This window comes from Piliocolobus tephrosceles, chromosome 1 (genome assembly GCF_002776525.5).
Source record: "Piliocolobus tephrosceles isolate RC106 chromosome 1, ASM277652v3, whole genome shotgun sequence".
Taxonomy (NCBI): domain Eukaryota; kingdom Metazoa; phylum Chordata; class Mammalia; order Primates; family Cercopithecidae; genus Piliocolobus; species Piliocolobus tephrosceles.
Window position 1 is genome coordinate 48844197 of NC_045434.1, and position 21839 is coordinate 48866035.

The window sequence follows — 21839 nt, forward strand, 5'->3', positions numbered from 1 at the left end:
ACTTTGTAATGACTCTCCTCTTCTTAATAGTGTAATAGTAATATGTTTTTCTATTTAAGGTAGGGCTCTATAGATTAAATATCAAATCAAGGGCTTTGTCCACTTCTGGTACCTAGACCAGTGTCTGGAACATAGCATGTGATCCATATTGTTTTGATTAACTAATGAGTTATTCAGCGGGGAGGTCAGGATGCAAACAAACGTATTTAATAAAGTAGTTGAACAAAATAAGGAATACATTATAAGATATGTTTGAATAACTCATAGTGATATCCAACAGAGAGCAGTGTACCTCCGGAAATGTTTGTCAGCTTGTCCAAAGTCATATAGACTGGCCTTCACCACAAACTCTGGCTTCACAAGTTCTCAAAATTGATGCTGTCACCTTGTTGGCATGCCAGGAAGGACCCAACTCTCAGTGGAAGGCTCACATTGGCAAAACTCATAAGGTTGAATTCCAAACTAATCATACAGATTCAGAAATAAAACTGTCACTGATAGCCATTTCTCTACCTTTTCATATGACCAAAGAAGCAGCCAAAGTATATTAAAAATTTTGCTTGCCAAGCATGAAACTAGAATATTAATTGTTTAATATCATCAAGCTAAGAATTAACTTTATTAATGAACTGGTATATTTTTAATTACATATTTTTGTCCATATTAACAATAGGACAAAATTTTGTGGATTTTTTTTTTATTTTTTGCTTTATGTTACTAGCTCTGATTGTCCATATCTCTTGTAAATATGATAGGTCTGATATTTCATTTAGTACACAAAATATTTCCTAGAACTGTTACATGTTTTTAAATGTAATTCTGTATTTTTATCATTAATTCAATTATTTGTTGATAATTTATTTTCGTATTATTAAATAATTATTGAGTTATTTCTCATGTTGGGTACTGGAAATTTGGTGACAAGGGTCACCAAATTAGGCAAGGGTCTTCCTCTTATGTATGTTACAGTGTAGCCTGGAAAACAAACGTTAACAGGCAACTGCAGTACAATATTTCAAGTTTACTCAGCACAGTAAAAGGCCATATATGAAGGACTCCCAACTCATTCTTTAGAGATTGGTGAAGTCTTTCCGGACAAGATGAAATGTAATTTCAACCTCAATGAATATAGGCTGTATAGATTAGATCAACAAAATTGCTCTATGGATTTAGAATATGAAGGGAAAAGTATTCTCAACAGGACCTAAAACTAAGAGATTCAGGAACATGGCACATGAATGGAACTATACATGTTTCTTTGTGAGTGGACCTTAAATCAGTGTTAAAACATGGTAGGAAGAGATGAACGCTATTGGGACAGTTTAAATGGTGAAGAATCATAATAAAATTTGTACTGCAGAAAGATATTGCTGACTAGAATGTGGATAATACACTTGGAGGTTGGAGGAAGAGACAAGGAAAACCTAAATTCAGGGTCACCAGTTAGGAGGTTTTTATAATAATTTGTGTGAGAGACAGTTCCCGTCTAAATAAAAGTAATTAAAGATCACACAAAAATAAAAAGACAGACATAGGATATATGAAAGGGAAAATTTTACAAGATTTGATTATCAGCTATGTGTGAGATAAGAGGAAAATTAAATGTCCCTGAGAATAAATGCCAGGGTTTCCGTTTATATCCCTGAGTGGATAGAGTCATTAAATGGGAAATGTATGCAGGGAAGGTTTGGGGTAAAGATGATAAATGCACCATTCATATGACTAATTCAATGGTCAATTCAATGATGTTTCTCACATGTTGGTTGATATAAACTTGGAGCTCAGGAAAAAGAGGCTTGAGATAAGTTCTAAGAATCATCTGTGTATTGATTGTATTTGGGTGTTGAAGTAATTTTTCAGGAAATGAGTTTAAGAGAAAGATGCAGAAGGATAAACTGAGAAGGATTTGGGGATGCAATAGTCAGAGGTGTAATAGGAAACTCTGGAGTTTAGCTGCCATTGAAGAGAATTACAGGCAATTCTCTACCGTGCCTGCTGTTGTTGAGAGATGAAATAACATATGGACTGAAAACAAAATGTTCACTAACTATAACATTAACTCAATTTGGCAAAAATAATTTGAGTAAAGTGCTGAATAGAAACCACATTTTTGTGTGTTGGAAAGTAAATGAGATAGAGGGGATTAAGGGATGAAGTGTAGAAAACTTAATCAAAGATTTTATATTTGTATGGAGGAAAGATATGTTAGTAGCTAGAGGAATATTTGAAGTTAAGATTTTTTAAAAAAATTTCCTGTAAGAAGATTAAAATATTTTAATGATATCAACATGTAAAAGAAAAACTTTATTGTTTTTCAGAATTGTTTCTAATGCCTCATTTTGTCTGTAGGTGTTAACAATATGCATAAAGTATAGTCGGATGTCAGAAAACAGGAGTTCAGGAAAATGTCAAGAGAGAAGATTGGCAAATAGGGAAGATAAAGGAAAGAAGAAGGAAAAGGAGAATGTAAAGGACAGAATTTTAGCAAATAGCACATTTAATGGGGAACAGAGGGAGTCAAACCTAAACAGACAACACATAAAGAAACGATCACACAGTATGAACTAGGAGATATGGCATCCTACAATCCTATGTGGAAGAGTATTTGAAAAAGGAGGGGGTCAGTACTATCAGATGCTACCAAGTGGGAAGTCCAGATGGGACTCATGATATTTCCTTATGCAATAACTTACATAAGCAGAGCAGAAAGAGAAATGGGCTATAACTAGAGAGTGAGAGTGAATCTAAAGAAAGATTGCTAAAACTCATTTAAATCCAACTCAAATGTGATTTATTCTGAGAAAGTTTATCTGAAAAATCCATTAGGAACATATTTCCCTTCCCTCAACATTTCTATGGTGCAGCTACCATACACCCAAGCAATTTCACTCCTTGGAATTTATTCCAGATAAATAAAGACTTGTGTACATTTTTAAAAACTATACATAAATGTTTATAGCAGATTTATTTGTAATAACTTAAAAAAAGAAATAACCCATGTTTCCTTCAATGGCAGAATGGTTAAACATATGATAGTATATTCATATCATGGAATATAATACAGCAACAAAGAGAAACAGACCGTTGATACATCCATCAACCTGAATAAATCTCCAGAGAATCATGCTGTGTGGAAAATAGAAACATCTAAAACAACATATACTATGATTTAATTTATATAACATCCTTGAGTTGACAAAATTATAGCAATGGAGACCAGATTCGTGGTTCCCTGGGGTTAAAAAGAATTATATGTGGGGAGATGTAAGGGTGGCTGTAAAAGGGCAACATGAGTTATACTTGTAACTTTCTGTACTTGATTGTATTAATTAATGTCACTATCCTAGCTGTGATATTTCACTGTAGTTTTCCAAGTTGTTACATTGGTGAAAACTGGATAAAGAGTACATGGGGTCTCTCTCATTACTTCCTACGAATTCATGTAAATCTATAACTTTCTCAAAATAAAAAAGTTTAACTTTTAAACGGCTTAAAAGTAAGTAGAGTGTTAAAAAGGATAGTTGAAAGAGCCCTAGTTTTGAAGTCACATTGTCTTAGGGTTGCCACTTTTTTAGTTATGTAAATGTCATATTCGTGAGCCTTAAATAAAAATTACCAAGATCACCATCATCATCTCAGCCGCCATTAGAGCCCTTATGGAATTCTTAATATGTCCCACTTACTGTTTCAAACACCTTGTGTATTTTAACACATTTAATTTTCTCAACAGCCCTATCAGGTGGGGATCATTATTATCTTAATTTTAAATATTGAAAAACTAAGACACAGAAAGAAAACGTAATACGCTAAAGGCCACAGAGTAACTAAATGAACACTAATTTGAGCCCAGACTGTCTTCCACAAGACTTGATACCTGCCCCTAACATTTATGGGGCAAGATAAAATGTGAAAAAGAGGTCCCATGCTGTATGTCTAAATGTTTATGAGCTATGGAAACTAATAACTTTAAAATAAATATATATGTTATCTTTCTGCTTTAACAAATATACTTTGTAAGCCACTTGGAAGATTATATTTGAATTTAAAATTTTCAGACACTTAACAATTCCACTCTATAAACATGACCTAGCACCTTTTTCTTTTCCTCCATGGTTTGGTTTCACACTATGAGCAGCCCTTTGCACATTTGAGTACACACTCCAGCCTGCAAATTGAAGCTTCGTTCATAGTCAGGCCCAAGAGTATACCTACCAGTGAGTCAGTGTGTTTTTGGTAGATGGACTTGGAGAAAAGGCTGTGTAAATGCTGGAAGCATAGAGCTTTTAGTCAGGGAGTCTCAAGATCCTGAAATTCAAAGGCATGGTGTAGAAGTAGGTAGGATCCGTTCCAACTGTAATGGCTTCTTGACTCTGTGCAATCACCCCTCACACTCTGGGAGGGGAATGGATAAAAGAGACACAAAGTGAGGTCCACTGTAGGGCGTCCCTCTTAATCTTAGTCCTAAAGTCAAACTTAAGCCTGAGTGAGATATTGGCCTTATTTCAGTGGGAATAATACTTTCCTTTTATGGTTGTGAAAACTACATGGGGTCTCTCCTGTATATTGTGCAAGATGTGTGCTGTGGTGCTGCATTAGAGGGAGGATGTAGCTTTTCTGTTAATATTTGTAATTATGTATTATTTATTATCAATCAGTAAATGTTTCCAATATTAATAATATTTTGTAGTTATATTATTTATTTTCTTGATAGATGGACTAGAGGCTTTTACCAGATTTCTTAAAACTGAATTCAGTGAGGAAAATATTGAATTTTGGATAGCCTGTGAAGATTTCAAGAAAAGCAAAGGACCTCAACAAATTCACCTTAAAGCAAAAGCAATATATGAGAAATTTATAAAGACTGATGCTCCAAAAGAGGTACAGTAAAGATAACTGTAAAAATGCATAACTGCTTTCAAAATTTTTTAATAATTTTATTTTAAAATTGTGAATTATATTTTTCCCAACTTATTTTTATTAATTTTATTTATAATTGACATGTAATAATTATACATGTTAATGGAATACAGTGTCATGTTTTAATATATATATATATGCATTATATAATGATAAAATCAGACTTAGCATGTTTATCAAATTAAACATTTATCATTTCTTTGTGGTGATAATATTCAATATGTTCTTTTCTAGCACTCTTGAAATATACCATGTATTATTACTCGCTATAATCACCTAATAGGTAATATAACACCAGAACTTATTCTTCATATCTATCTCTGTACCTGTTGATTCATCCTTTCTCCATCCTCCCATCCTTCCTACCTTACCTAGCCCTTGGTAACCACTATTCTGCTCTCTACTTCTATGTGAGCAACTTTATTAGATTCCACATACAGGTCAGATCATGTAGTACTTATTTTTGTGTGCCTGACTTATTTCATTTAACATAATGTCCTCCAGGGTCACTCATGTTGCCACAGATGACCGTGTTTCTTTGTTTTGTTTTGTTTTGTTTTATACCTCAATAGTGTCCCCTATGTACCACATTTTCTTTATACATTCATCCTTTGATGGACATTTAGGTTGATTCCATCTTTTGTATACTGTGAATAGTGCTGCAATAAACATGGGAGTGTAGATATCTTTTTAACATGCTGATTTCAATTCCTTTAGATATATACCTAGAAGTAGAATGGTTGGATCATATGATAGTTTTATTTTTAATTTTTGAGGAATACTTATACTACTTTCTATAATGGCTGAACTACCTTACATGCCCACCACCAGTGCATCAATGCATGAGTTTCCCTTTCTCCACATCCTCACCAACATTTGTGATTTTTTGTCTTTTTCATTAATAGCCGTTCTAACTGAAGTGAGTTGATATCTCATTACGGTTTCCACTTGCATATCCCTGATGGGTAATGATGTTGAACATTTTGTCCAAAATGGCACTTTATGTCTTTTTTGAGAAATGTCTATTCAGAGCTAAATTTTTTAGGTAATCTGCCTTTATCAAATTTGTACCCTCATACATTCTACCAGAATGTTCATGATGTTGCTGGAGTAAAGATATTTATACAGATTTATCCATACAAATGGAAGACATTGTAAAATACTATCATACAAGAAAAAGTACGGTTAAAGTCACTTCTCAGAGTTATTTTCTTTCTAGACTAAGAGTGAATATGATTAATTGAAACATTTAGATTCATTCACTTAATCATATTAATCACTTTAGCACAAGCAACCTCTCATAGAAACTAAAGATTTCTGTAAGTGATGAAGTCAAGAGACATCAAGAAGTTTGTATCATGTACCATTTTATTTTTGGCTCATCTATTTACACAGAGTTTTGTTTGCTTTAGGGCTACTTTAAAGACAGGTTAAAAGAAAAATCTTACAATAGAGAGATGAGGTAAACCTAACTAGGCAAATTTTCAAGTGGAAAACACTTGAGATTTTCTTTTCCTCCAAACTCAGTGTGCAGTAATTGTGTGAAACAATTGCTAAAATGGTTATAAGACTAGCAAATATGATTTGACTGACCTCAAATATTAATTAAATAGAGTTTCAAAGTTTCTAATATGTGTTTTATAAATAGTGATTCTCCAAAAACCAACGTTTTACATCTTTTTTGTTTTGTTTTGTTTTGTTTTGTTTTGTTTTGTTTTTGTTCTTGTTTTTGTTTTTTTAAAAAAGGCAACTAGTTGTATTGTGTTATGGACACGGGGAAAGAAAGCCTCTACCTGAAAACCTACCACCATCAGAACCAGATATATATGCAGTGCTATGATACAAGGCATTAAAGAATTTTATATCTTTAAAAGACATTCATACTACAGCATATATTTGCTTTGAGGAAAGCATCATAACATAATGAAATAAGCACTGGAATAAGTAGAAGTCCCATATTAAAATCTCAAATATGCCCCAGCTCATTTTTTCCCATAACTCAAATAATTTAACCTCTGTGAGATTTAGTTACCTATTTTGAAAATGAGTTATGCTTTAATTATTTAAATGATCTTTAGCAGTTCAATATGCCATTATTCTAAATTCGTAGAGAGTAAGAAGGACCAGGAATTCCAGGAGAGAAGAACCAGAAGAAATGCTAGTCAAGAATAGAGGAAAACACCCAGGCATCTATATTAGGCCATTCTTGCACTGTAATAAACACCAGTGTTCACAACAGCATTGTTCACAATAACCAAAATGTGAAAACAACCCAATTGTTTACCAATAAATGAATGGATAAATGAAACGTGGTATACCCATAGAATGGAATATTCAGCCACAGAAAGAATACAGTTTTTGGTATATGCTAAAAAAAATAGAAATACCTGAGACCAGGTAATTTATAAGAAAATAACTTTAACTGATTCATGGTTCTGCAGGCTATATAGGAAACCTAACAGCATCTGCTTATGAGAAGACCTCAGGAAGCTTCCAATCATGGCAAAAGGCAGAGGGGGGACAGTTATCTCACATTTCAGGAGCAGGAGCAAAGGAGAGAGTGAGGTGCCACACACTTTTAAACAGCCAGATCTTGGAAGAAACCACTCGCTATCACGAGGACAGCACTAAGGGGATGGTTCTGAACCATTCATGAGAAATCCACTCCCATGATCCAATACCTGCCCACCAGGCTCCACCTCCAATGCTGGGGATTACAATTAAACATGCGGTTTGGGCAGGCTACACACATTCAAACTATATCAGCTTCTAAGCCCACTATGCCCACTCCAACATTGCATCAGTCCTGTACTGTTTCTCAAAGTTGTTTATATAAGTATATTAACTATAATCTCACTTTTTTTTTCTGTTTATCCAGGTTAACCTTGATTTTCACACCAAAGAAGTCATTACAAAGAGCATCACTCAACCTACCCTCCACAGTTTTGATGCTGCACAAAGCAGAGTATATCAGCTCATGGAACAAGACAGTTATGCACGTTTTCTGAAATCTGACATCTATTTAGACTTCATTGAAGGAAGACCTCAGAGACCAACAAATCTTAGGAGACGATCACGCTCATTTACCTGCAATGAATTCCAAGATGTACAATCAGATGTTGCCATTTGGTTATAAAGAAAATTTATTTTGCTCATTTTTATGACAAACTTATACATCTGCTTCTAACATATCGCATGTTTATGTTAAGATCTGGTCCCATCCTTTAAACTGAAATATGTCAAGTGAAATGATTTTAAAAATGTAAAAACAAAACTTTTTGTTAACAAAATACATACAGTATCTGTCAGTATATTCTGTAAAACCTTCTATTTGATGTCATTCCATTCATAATCAGAAAAAAACTTATTTCTTAATTAAAAGGCAGTAGAGAAAAGTAATAATGTTTTATAAGATTGTAGAGTTAAGTAAAAGTTAAGCTTTTGCAAAGTTGTCAACAGTTCAAACAAAAATCTAGTTGGGATTTTTTACAAAAGCGGCATAATATGTGTTATATAAATATAATAATACTCAGATATCCAAATATTCAGATAGAATCTTCCATAATGAATGTTGTCTTTTTTCAGTAATAGTGCGGAAGTGATCTGGTTCTTACAATGGGAGAGGAAGAACATTTATTATTGGGTTACTACTTACCCTGTCCCAAGAATAGTAACATCACTTCTAGTTATAAACCAGCAACAGGAACTTTTGTGAAGACACATTCGTCTCTACAGAACTTCAGATTAAATATAATCTAGATTAACGACTGAGAATAAGATCCACGTCTGAACTCATTCCTAAGTGAGCATTGACATACCCAGTTATACAAAGCACTTCTGTTGGTCACAGAAACATGACCAGATTTTGCATATCTCCAGGTAGGGAACCGAGTAGACTACCTTATCACCTGCTAAGGAAACTTGCTACTAAACTATTAGGCTATCAATGGCTTGAATAAAAACCAGAGAAGGTTTTGCCCAGGAGGTCTCATGTTTGGCCCTTTGGAATTGTGGGTAGAAATCAGAAACGAGATGAGGGGAAGAAGCAAAGAGTCTAAGGCTCTCGCGATTTAGTCATCTGCCACATTGGTTCATATTCAGAAAGTGTTATCTCATTGATTATATTCTTGTTAAACAAATCTGCTTAAGTAATTATTATTCAAATAAGATTATACTAATACATTTATATGTCACTGTTTTAGTGAGATATTTCATTATAAATGTATTACATGGTCTGTAAATATTTGTATTTAAAAATGCCGTGCCTTAGGCTTTGGAAACATAATGTTAGTGGAAATGTAAAATGTAAAAACTTTAGATCATTTATAGTGATAAATATTTTTAACTTCATTCATACAGTTAAGTTTATCTGACAGTAAAAGCTTTCACTGAATGTTGATTATCCTTCCTGTTATGTAATAAGGAATAAACATATTTTCTTCTTTTAGAGTAATATTGGGATAGAAAGTATTAATTGAGTTATTGTATCATTGATCTTAATGCTATATCAGTAGTTTAAACTGTTGTGAATAGAAAAACAAAGTATCTTGCATTTCAGAAATCAACTAAAAAGGTGATTTTTATGTTTTCCTTGGTTAATTCCTGTTTTCTTTTTCTGTATAGAATTTAATTGTTTCATATACAGGAATAAGACTTGATACAAACTTTGTGATCTCATCAGAAACATCATGGGCTGATTTTAATAGCGTTGTTCTGGTACCACAAATATGTATCATGTAGCTTTTCCATATATAATGCTATTCAAAATCATCTGATCTCTTTGTTAAATTACAAAATATTCAATGAGATGCTTCAAAAACATACCAGGACTTGTTCATAAAATTAATCACTGACTTCAAAAACTTTGCACTCTCTGGAGAAGAAAACATGGACAAACACAGAGACAAAATAAATAATTGGACAACTGAAAGTAGCCAAGCACAGATGCACAGAAAGCACTGAATGTTGGCTGAATGATGGCAGAATACACAAATTGAAACTAGACTTGAAAGCCTCAGTATGCGAGTTCCCCTAATTGGATGTGGGATCCTCAGAAGTTTATATAACTTCTAAGGACTCTTTCCATCCACATTCGTTTTAAGATAAAGACTCAGGATTTCTACTTTCTAGTGTTCTTTATGGTCCCCACATAAAGAAAACTAATTAATTCTAATTTGTTCACTTGATATTCTCCAAAGCAACTCTTGATGTGTATCCAAGGAAAAGAGACAAATAAGCATAATTAATGAAGGAAAACTTAAGACTAAAAGTTAACATGGGATGTTTGTTTAAGAATAGGGCACAAGATTAAAGAAAACCCAGAAACATATGAAGGAAAGAAGCCACAGGAAATAGAGCCTGAATTTTTTTTGACCTGTCCAGTGTATGATAACAATATCTTTAAAGTATTGGATGATAAGTAAAGTTGGGTTGAATTAGATAATTTGGGGCATTTTTTGAAGTCCATAAGCAATAGTAAATACCTAGGCTGTCAAGTTATGAACATAATAAAAGATCAATAAGTGATTGCAAAGTCAGGTGAAATCAAAAGGAAGCATTATAAGGAAGTTAGAGTCACATTTCAGCAAAGAGTAAAGTCTTTAATTTGTGGTGCATTTTTATTTGAATTGTATCTCTACTATCTACCAAGTGTACTATGTTGAGAAAGCTACCTAAATTCTTATCTTCAACTTTTTATTTGTAATATTGGAATAAACTTTTCACAATGTTTTTACGGTGATTAAATTGTAAGTATTTGCAAAGTGCCAACTACAGTATTGACTTCAAGCGTGTGGATGGATTTTAGAAATTATTCCCTGTGTTTAAGTGTCACATTTTAATTTTAACATAAATTTTTCTAATAACGTCTTGATTACAAATCAAAAAATATCTTTGAGAATAATGAGATTTTTCTTGACTAAAGTATGGGGATTTGCTCTCCTCAAACTTTTATAATTTTTACTTCATAAAAAATGCTTTTTCAGCTAAATTAAAATATGGGAACATTTTAAGCATAAGCATTTTTCTAAAGAAAAAGCTTTTTTTAAAAAAACAACCCTTAACTTTTTAGTTATGTGCAGTGCAGATCTTCGTTAAGAGGATAAAAAAAAAAAAAAAAAAAAAGCATGGTGAAGATGTGTACCCTCCCCGACCCACCTCATCAGATGCTAAGTCTTAGCTATGGCATTAACTAAATTTAAAAAGATTAATTTATTTTCATTGTGCTACATTGACTGTTCTTATATTTAATTTCCTGGCTCTTTATCATCTGTCTAAAAAGGAAAAAAATTACCAACACAAATTTAACCATGTTTGTTTAGCTATGTCATCTGAAGCCTTTTCAGCAATGAAAATAAAAGTTGGTACAATTTATCAAAACTCATATTCTATAACTTGAATAAATGAACAAGTATTTATTGAACACTTGTGTTTGATTGCTACTGCTAGCTTCTGGGCATCCAAAAGTGAATTTAACAGTGGGAGTGACAGGGAAAGAGAGAGAAAGAAAAACTCTCTTCATGGTATATTCTCTGATAAAGTTTGCATTCTGCAATACGCAGCTGAGAGCCATGTTTTAAACTTTTCTTCATATGTATCCCAAATAGCAAATCCTTCTACGACCAGTTGTGCAGATTACCACTTATCTTTTGAAGCTAGGAGTTAAGTAGCTGATTTCCTCATTTAAGGACAATACAAAAGATTCACTAACTTGCATATCTTTGTGCATCTTTTATAAAACAAAAGCAGAACAGAAAGTATATGTACATATAAATACATTTTATTAAGGGTTTGGAGATTTTGGTCATTTCATTTGATTGGTTTTGCCCTATAAATCAACCAATTACAGAGGGGTCCTTTGAAGATGAAAAAACAAAAAGTTTAAGAAACATTTAAAAAATTAAATCACTGGGGAAACAATAAAAATTTAGCAGCACAGGTAGTAAAATGTTACATTTGGAAAACTAAAAAAATGAGATTGAGCTGTGTTTTTAAAGACATAATTAACAGTAAATATATACATTTACCTGGAATCTTACCTACTAATTAAATTTTATAGAGTAGAAATGAAATTTTTAGAAGTAATAAGCAAAGCAACTATTTTAAATGTCAGACATTTGCTAAAATAACAATATTAAATTTTAGATATTTTGTCTACAATCTTATTATTTCTGATTTTGTTATCTATCTGTAACAAACAGATAACAATTGTGAGAAAAATGAAGACTGAATCATTGTTAAATATTAATCCACTAAAAAATGTCAAAATTCTTTTTGTTAGATGCTATTAACTAGAGCAAGAAAGTGAATAAAAAACATTTGGAAAGATTGACATCAACATGTAAAACCCAGCAATCATTTTTTTCAACGTAGAATTGTTGTTACATGTAAAGAAACTGAAATATTGAAACATGAATCCAAGTGAGATCAAATCAGTATCAATGATAGCAGGAATAAATGTATTTAACAACCCATAGTCTGGAATATCTTATACTTCATTTATTGTTATTTAATCATAAAGTCCTGTAGTTTAACAAATGTTTGCCATGCTTCACCTCTGTCCCAGTCACTAAATGGAACAGTAGCGATACAAAGACAAACAAAAAAATGTAAAGGCAATCAATGTAGTATTACAATGAATGGTGTTCCTATGTAGGCAAACACAAAAATCAGTTGTTTCACTATGACATGTGAAACATTCACATATATGCATCTTGACTCCTTATGTCTAAAAAATGGCAAGACAATTTCATGCAATGTAGCTAAACAGTAGTCATGTCCCTGTGCCTTCACCATATGTCTGAGTATATTTTATAGTATGGGATTTGGTATTAAATTGCTATATTCATACTGAAACCTGCTTTAAAACCTCAATTTCTAGAAACCTGAACTGATCTCATAAATAGGCATCAGTACATTAGAATGTAAGCTCCCAGAAATGTATTCAAGTTATATTAATGGAAAATTATTTAACACAGAGGCTTAGGAAGTAAATTTTTGATGGAATTGTGAAAGAATGTTAAGAGATACTGATAAATGAGTATCAACCAAAAGATCATACATGTATGATAACTGAGACAACTAAATAAGTTCACTGGAAAATCATGATTCAACCCATGAAATTCTATTTATTTGTATTATTCTTAAACACTTCTATTGAAAAATGTAATAAACACATTATCTAAAAAGTGCACACGATCATGAAGAGAATACTAATCTTACAGTTTGGTCTCATTACATATTTTTTTCTTTGGTAATCACCTCACCATATATTTTATTCTGTTGTTTTTTGTCTGTTTTATCCTTTCTCCAGGCAGCTACTTTGACAAAAATTTGTAAAGAAGTTTTCAGTGTGTTACACATGTAGTAACATGTGTATGCATGCACACACACACACTTTGATTTTTAAAAGGAAATGTATAATTATTATAATCATTTTTCAGTCAATTGGGTCGAGTGTATTTTCTCTGCTGTGGAATATCAGTATTTCCTCCTCATTGAAGAAAGTCTTTAGAGAAGTGTTCGGAGTGATGTAATAAGACAACACTTATATCATTCAGAAGCCTTTTATGAGAAAACTGGGATTATAAATAACTGATAATAGTAATTGGAGAAATCAATGAAATAGTAGTTGTAGTGATTTTAAAATCACGTAAAAATAAGCATTATTTTGATCACTGAATATTGTAAATTATTGATGGCGTTCACTCTAGCAACTGCCATTATCTTTCTGAGGAAAAAAGAGAGTATTTCACATTCATTTTTCTCATTTTTCGTACAGAGTCTCTGAGACCTTTAGAAACTTAAGAGTATTTTAGATAGAAAGTCCCATTTTCTTGAATGGCTGAGTCAACAAACATATCTCTAGAGAGAGAGTTCAGTAATTATTATAGCATATTATAATATTTCAAAGCTAATTTTTCAACAAATGATTGACACATGTCTAAATTATCTTCAACATAACAAAAAAGGTTACATGGGGGAAATCCTTTCATTTCAAGGACATACATATTGGCAATAAAAACAATGTATATATTCTGGAAAAATGATTACAGAAAGGTGAAAATTATAATATTCTGAACCACCATCTCTATTTTAAAATCATACCATGGTTTTTATAAAGGGTTATACAGTGTACGTATTGAAAAGTTAACATGATTAATTCTACATATTACTTAAAGACAAATTAAAACAACATGTGAGGAGCATAAGTTGAATAAAAAATGTCTAATTTTTCATTCCAAAAATAAATATTTTAACATTTATATTCTACTATTTCAAAAATCTACAAATTTTTGTCATTGAAATAATGGATTATGAATATGAATATCAATTTTTATAGAATTATATTAATTACAAAAATCAAGTTTTTAAGCTAGTATTAACGTGTGAAAAAATACTTAATTTTTTAAATGTATTGCATGGTATCAATATGAACTAGAACTAGATTGAAGTTAAGAATAAAATATATTCAAATCTCAAAATGGAGAAGCGAGTATATATTTGAGGTAAATCCTAGACAGAGTATATTAAAAACTTGGATTATAAAAGATATGAAGATAAAGAATGAGAAAAAATAGAGTCCAAAGACAGACAGACAATATTGATACAGTAATGATTCTAAAATGCAGTGTTTCGTTACAAATAATGCACATTGTGATATATTTTGAATAATAAAACATTTGCAATATTTGAATAGTCTATTAAAAGCATGAGACTGTTCTAATAAGGGAAATCTACTTCATTACTGGGAGCCTGAATAAGACATTCTGCAGATTTTAAAAATTTCATTTGATCTTTAAACACTGGTGCTGGAAAGAAATTAGAGTTCATGTCCCAACAAACTTTCAAATTTTGTAGAGCAGAATAAGAAAGTCATTTATAGACTAATTTAAAACATTAATAAAGAAGGAATTTTAGTAAAAATGTCACTCAGATATGAACCAATATCATTTATGTATTCCTCTCATTGACCATTAATTTATTAGTAACTATAAGGTGTCAAAATTCTCTTCTAATAAAGCAAAATGTTAGGTATGTTCATTATCCTGCCACAAGAGTTATCTCATTTACTTTCATGGGAATTAAACATTAATCAAAACTCAACATAAAACTACGCTATTTCCTTAAAATTTACTTTTGCTAATGTTATGCTTATATGTGTTCATAAACATGCACATACATAATGGTTGTAAGAAATGCAAGCTATATTAAAATCGATTTTTTTAAACTTTATGTATAGAACACTAAGGACACTACACTACCATTTAACTGAATGCTAATCTTTAGGAGAGTGAATATTTACAGAATTTTATTTCATGAAAGAAATGAAGTACATTAATTATATTTATTAGCATAAATTTGAATGTAAGACATAATGCATGACACGTATCCACATTGAAATGTTAGTCATATATGTACACATATGTCCTGTGTATATAATTTCAGACTTTCAGAATTTCATAAGAACTTAGATACTTAATAATATGTTTTATGTTAAAATTGCATATTTAATTGAATAAATACTCAATTATTAAGCACCAAGTTATTTCTGTCTTTGGCTTTAAAAGCCAAAGATATGTATTCCTGTGTCTATTATGTTCATTTATAACTATAAGCTACCTTCATTTTTAGATACTAGGTTAAATACTTTTATAACAATGGGCACCGCTAATCTATTTTTTTGTTTTATAAAATGCCTCATTGCTTCTCTTTAATGTTTTATATACGCTACATATACTGAAATATTAAAAAATACCTAGTATTTGCTTGTTTCCAAGATTCTAATTCATCTATAAAATAAATACTAGAATTACTAATCCTGATTAAAATCGATAGTATAAAAGGTGAACATTTAAATTATATTAGTAAGTTTGAGCACAGAGGTTAATTTTTCCCTTCCACATTATATGGCTGACTCTGGCAAAGATACAGAATGGTTTGTTTGATCAAGTTCCTTCAAAAGGTAAGCAATGATTTAGACCAGACTTGACATCAACAACAACAAAAAAGGTTGATATCAAATTTAAAATTATGATGACACGTTTACAGGTTTTTATAAACATTCCTTTTTAAAATTTAAATTGTACTACATAAAATAAAGGATTATAAAAATATAGCAAAACAATGAATTATAGAGAAGAAAATTTAAGCTTTGACAGAAATACTACAGTGGGGGTGGGGTAGGGATGGGAGGTTTTGGGAGAACCAGAGAGTTGGCATAGTATTTGAATGTAAGTCATAATCCCTATGAAAATGTGTTCAAATAAGAAAGAATTTTGTACGTGTCTTAATACATTTTATGTAATTGACATCATAGACTTTATTAAACCATTATTAGATCTGTTTATATTTTGTATTTGACAGCTCCTCAAGTTAACAAGCTTAATAGTTTTACTACCTCAGACATTATTATTCTTTCTTTTACTTCTTTTAAAACTGAAATTTCTTAAAGAACTAATTAGGTCTTTGTTTTACTTTGGATTCAGTGAACAAGTCTGTGTTCATACTGGTGATTTTATGGATTTGGTGATTTTATCTCTCAGGCTTCATCTTCCTAAACTAATTGTTTATTGAGATTATTCTAAAATCCATAGACTCTCTCTTTATAAATACATTCTCTTTAAATTAGTCTTATAAACAAAACTATTCTTTGGTGTAAGAATAAACACCAAAGTTCTATTTTTGATTCCATGCATAATGTTACATTGAAAAATACTTTAATATGAAAATTGAATCATAATGTTTAGATAAAGGAGGTAATGTCCATGTAATATGATTTTAGAGTTTTGAAAATAAAATGCAATGTGAATTTAAAATAAATGATGCATGGGAAGCTCAAAGATTTTCCCCTTCTTCTGTATACAAGACATCAGTGTCACCAGCCATTGTAAGGTTACATTTGTGAATTTTTGGAGGTAGTTGAGAAATTATGAACAGAAAGTACACAATCCTCAGTCTGTTTTCTATCTGAGATCATCAAAGATGTAAAAAATTCTTCAAAGCCATCCTCAGATAAAACAAAAAACAGCTTATTGTATATAACTACATGTAAAAAATGCATCTGCTTTGTTTCTAGGTGTTTAAGGTATATTTTAATTTCTTCATGGTAAATATATTATTGGACATACAAATTAAAGATTTTTAGATATTTATGGAATGTCTATGTATTAATGTGTATTTTATCAATTTCCAACAGTCTGGAAAAACATCAAATAAGCCACTATATGATGTGAAAATTACCCTCATATCCTAAAAATATTAGGAGGTAATTGTAACAGCTACATTTCATTTCTGCTGTATTCCAACATTTTAAACATTAGCATTTTATTTTACACTTTAAAAAAATATTTTTTATTAAATATCTAAATTTTTATTTCATTATATTATATAATAAGATCAATAACCTGGAATGCTAAAGGCTTCTCTTAAACCTCAACAAAATAGAGGAAGGGATATTTCCTGAAAAAGATTTTCCCAAGCAGATTCATTTTACAATTTAATTTCCTTCAGTGAAGTAAAGGTCAGTATGAAGCTATAAGAAAATTAATTTGCATGAGCTATGCACATGGAATATGAAAATAACATAATATGAAATATTCATAATTCAAGCTTTTAAAGTGAACCTCAGGACTTTAAAAGCAATTATTATAAGGAATGACTCAACGATTACAACAAACTTTTTCTTTGATGATGTCAACTAATATGCTCTCATTCTGAGAGACATGAAGAGACAGTTCTGCAGAATAATAACAAACTCTAAGAATTAGCAATCCTTTGTATTACCTCATTAATATGTTGTCTTCAGAAAATGTATCAATGCAAGTTTTCAACTTCAAACACAGTTCCAATAGTTCTACTAATCCAGTAATTCCAAGTCAACTTTATAATTATGCTATCTCTTTGCATCTCATCAATTGTATAAGTAATATCTTTTAACTCTGGCAACCAATACATATTTCTCTATTGACTATGTCCCATGCTTACCTATTTGAACAAGATTAAAATTTCATTGTTATTCACAATAGTGTGGCAGACATCTTCTGAATCATTGTTTATCTTAAAATAAAATTATTTTAGTAAAATTGTCATAGAATTACAGTCTCAACTGATACCTGGCCCACTCTCTTGAAATCAAAATAAACAGTAATTCTCTACATTTCCTGACAAAGAAAGTCAGATTTTCTGAAACCATATTGAGCATGTAAAAGAGTGTCTTAAAGTTTTATGATGAGTCCTACAAAATAGTAATTCATGGACATGAGCATGTTTCTCTGCTGATCTGAATTGCTTCAATGTATGAAAAACCACATTGCAAGTAATATTCTGCTCTCAGGTTTCTTCCTGTAGCATTGGGTCTCGGCATTTAATTTCTTACACCTCTGTCTGCTGCAGCTTCTTTTCTCCTTCCACAGCCACCTTCACCCTCTAGAGCAACTCTGATTCAGATTCCATATCCTAGCTGTTTGCTGGACTTTGTTACTTCTGCTTAGATGAACATAATATGTTGATACAATCAGTATTTGAGGGCAGAGGACAGTGGGGTAGAAGTCAAAGAAAAGAAACAGTACTGTGGCTATTTATTTTGGAAAAGCCAAAATCAAGCTTTGAGAGAAACGACACATCTCATGTTATTTTTGTTAGCTTTTTTCCATGAGGTCAAAGTCAGGTTATGCCACTGAATCAAACCTGGGCTGAATGCTCTTCATCATCAATCTTCTTTCTTCAATATAATGAAGATTCTACCCGGTGGTGGTTGGCCATTCTGTTTTAATTTTTATGATCATTATAAGATTTTGTCTTTTTTTTCCTGCATTTCCTTGGTCAGTACACTGAGAAGGTGGGCAGTGCTGGAACTTCTAAACAGAAGTCATGGGCACTGCTAAACAGAAGTGATTTTGAATTAGAAGTTCTTTCAAATTTGATTTTGTACTTCTCTGGGATGAGGATGGCTACAATCCTCCACTAGTTCTAATATGAAAGACCAACAGTGTTAGTTAGCAAAATGTCTGTGTGCTTTAGGTTATTCTATACTATTTCCTTTTCTAATGATCCTAAATAATAGTCAATCAAATTAATAACTACATTTATTGAGCATATAACAAATATTTGGCATATTGTCCTATCATTGCCACTCACCAGCATTCTGAACGTGATAAACAACTTAATCTTTTTGTGCCTCACATCTTTCAACTATGAAAAAGGTTACAATAATGTTACCTTTTCTACACAGTTTTTGTAGGATTAAATGAGCTAATGTAGCTAAAATTTAAGAGTGTCTGGCACATAATAAGCATTCAATCCATGTTAGCTGTTATTTCATCAAACACATCAGTTTTCAGATAGCTGAACTACAACTAGCAGAGAATGTTTAATCCTCTCCCTTATCTCTATTCCTAATAGGAGATAACAGTCAAGAAACAACAACAACAAAAAATTCAAATGAGGTTTTCACTTGATGCTGCCTTCGTGTGTGTGTGTGTGTGTGTGTGTGTGTGTGTGTGCCCTTCTTACAGTAGGCTGAATTCCAAGATGGCCTCCAAGTTTCCCAGTATGCTCACTCCCTGGTTTATAGGACTTACAACCATGTATCTTTGAGTGTAGGCTTAACATGTTCATATTTCGGTAGTCACACGCTTGCTTACTTAGGTCATATTACATAGCAAACTGTGATGGGATATCAACTCGCATAGTAACACAACCCCGGCCAGTAACTTGATTTCAGCCTGATGAGACCCTGAGCAGAGAACCAAATTGAGCCCTCTCCAGAATTCTGGCCCACCTCTAAGTTTGTATTAATTTGTTACACAACAATAAAAAGAAAACTAATACATTTTAAACCTCAAAACCTCTGCATCTTTGACTGCGTGTATATAGTCAACATGTGATTTTAATTCAGGTATTAAACAACTCTTATATATCATGTGCATATAAGCAGTACCGAGAATACACAAACTGATAAATTAAACACAATCGACAACTCCTTTTCAAAATATTACATCCTAAATTGATCAAATATATCAAATGATTTCAGACTAATGCAAAGTTCAATGGGACCATTGATCTGACTATACACTTTGAGACAGATAAAGGTAGCAATAGATTTTTTTGGTTATTTATTCAATGTTAGGTCATTTATTCCCATAGAGAAAATTCTTTATGCAATGACATTTTTAGAGAGAAGATTTGTTTCATTTTTTACAGTTACTGTGAAGCAGTACAAAGATATTAAAAAAGCACTCTAAGCCTCTCGAAGGAAGCATACTTTGCAAATGCAAAAGAGGATTGCTATTAACAAAGCCACTTTAATGATCATACTTACAAAATCACTCCTCTCCAAATACACTGCCATGGTGTCCTATTTATTTAAAAACTGACAACTTTTAGTTACTTTACCAGATCAAATAGCTTCCCCCATCTTTTGAAACATGCTAGGCAACAATTTGTGCTTAAAAATGGATAATAACAACATTTTATAAGCATTGTTTTAACCTTAATTTCAACAGCTGTCACACTTATAGTTAATTATAGTTTTATAATTTCAAGTAGCATGTATAGTACATTAAAATACAAACTTTAATAATCAAATTTAGAATTCCCCTGACAGGTGACAGACTGGAGTATCGTTTAACCTAATCATTATTATTGCTTTACCACTAACTCCAATAGGCCTCCAAAAGAGATAATATTTATATTGAAATTCTTATTTCTAATTGCTTTCTGCCATACTTCAAGACTGAAAGCAGCAAAACTCTTGAGTTATAGGGCAATTCAGAATGGAAAATATGTAAACAAGAAGTCACACACCTTTTCAAAAGGTTTAGTGAAACCTTACTATGACTTGATTTTAAAAAGAATATTGCTTTTCATATCACACATATAAAGAGCCATCTGTCTTTAGCTTGAAGCAGAATAGTAAAATGTCAATGAGGAGCTACTATTGGTGTTCTGGAGTGATTTTAAACCAGAAAGTATTTGACATTTCCAGAAACATTTACTGCCACTGTGATTTGCAGATTGATGCAGAGTAAAAACTGTTTTATAAGCAGTTTGTGTGACACTAAATACTTAAACTTCTTAACAACTCTTTAATACACATTAAAATTTTAAATAATTTTATGACCTCAGAGAACAAATATAAACAAACATTAATTTAGAAAGAAAATATCTTTCATGTAATGGCCAATGTTTTCTCTAGTTTTTCTTTTTAACATTTTCCTGCTTCATGAAAAACATTTTCTCCCACATTCTAGGAGACACGTTCTAGGAGCATGAGTGCAGAGAGATCAAAAGGTGGTGGAAGGGCAAATTAATTCTGCCAAGGTTAGCTCTCCAAAATCCAGGACACTGTCAAGAATTACATGATATAAAGTGTTAATGAAGCTATACTTATTATTGTAGTGATATCCAAGCTACTATTACTTTAGCTGTTTATTGACCTTTCCATGAAATCCATGTGTTCCTTAAGGATATGAACCCAGACAGTTTTGGCAAAATAGGAAAAAAATGCTGGCTCTGTAGTCACTAATACTCATGTTTTATCCTAGCCCTTAACTTCCTGTCTGTGTGGTAATTTTATTAACCAAAAAATTAACAGTGACTTTAAAAATTTACAGCATCACTTTTCTCACATAATAAGCAGGCCAGGGTTGCTCTGTTAGCATCATATGACATCAATGACCTGGATGCCTTTAATGTTTTTGCTTTATTTTTCTTCCTGTGTGCCTTTTGTTCTCATGATTGAAATGGGTTGCATCAACTATAGGTATGATGTCTGCTTTCCCAACAGACAGGAGAGTTGATTAAAAAGTGGAAAAGATGGCTTTCTATTGAAGCACTGCTCTCTTTTCTGAACAGACTCCTCCCAAAGGACTTCTGCTTGACCACACTGGCCAAAACTGTGTTATATGGTCACAGGTTGCTTC

The 21839-nt window shown here is 31.8% G+C and overlaps 1 protein-coding gene across 1 annotated transcript in view; it reads left to right on the forward strand.

The window, feature by feature from the left end:
• RGS18 (regulator of G protein signaling 18) overlaps positions 1-11040 on the forward strand; it is a 28532-nt gene extending 17492 nt beyond the window's left edge. Inside the window, exons 4-5 of the mRNA XM_023203414.3 lie at positions 4712-4878; positions 7796-11040. Coding sequence (XP_023059182.1) covers positions 4712-4878; positions 7796-8053 — 425 coding nt within the window. The 3' untranslated portion in view covers positions 8054-11040. The remainder of the gene's footprint in view (positions 1-4711; positions 4879-7795) is intronic.
• Positions 11041-21839: the final 10799 nt, after the last annotated feature.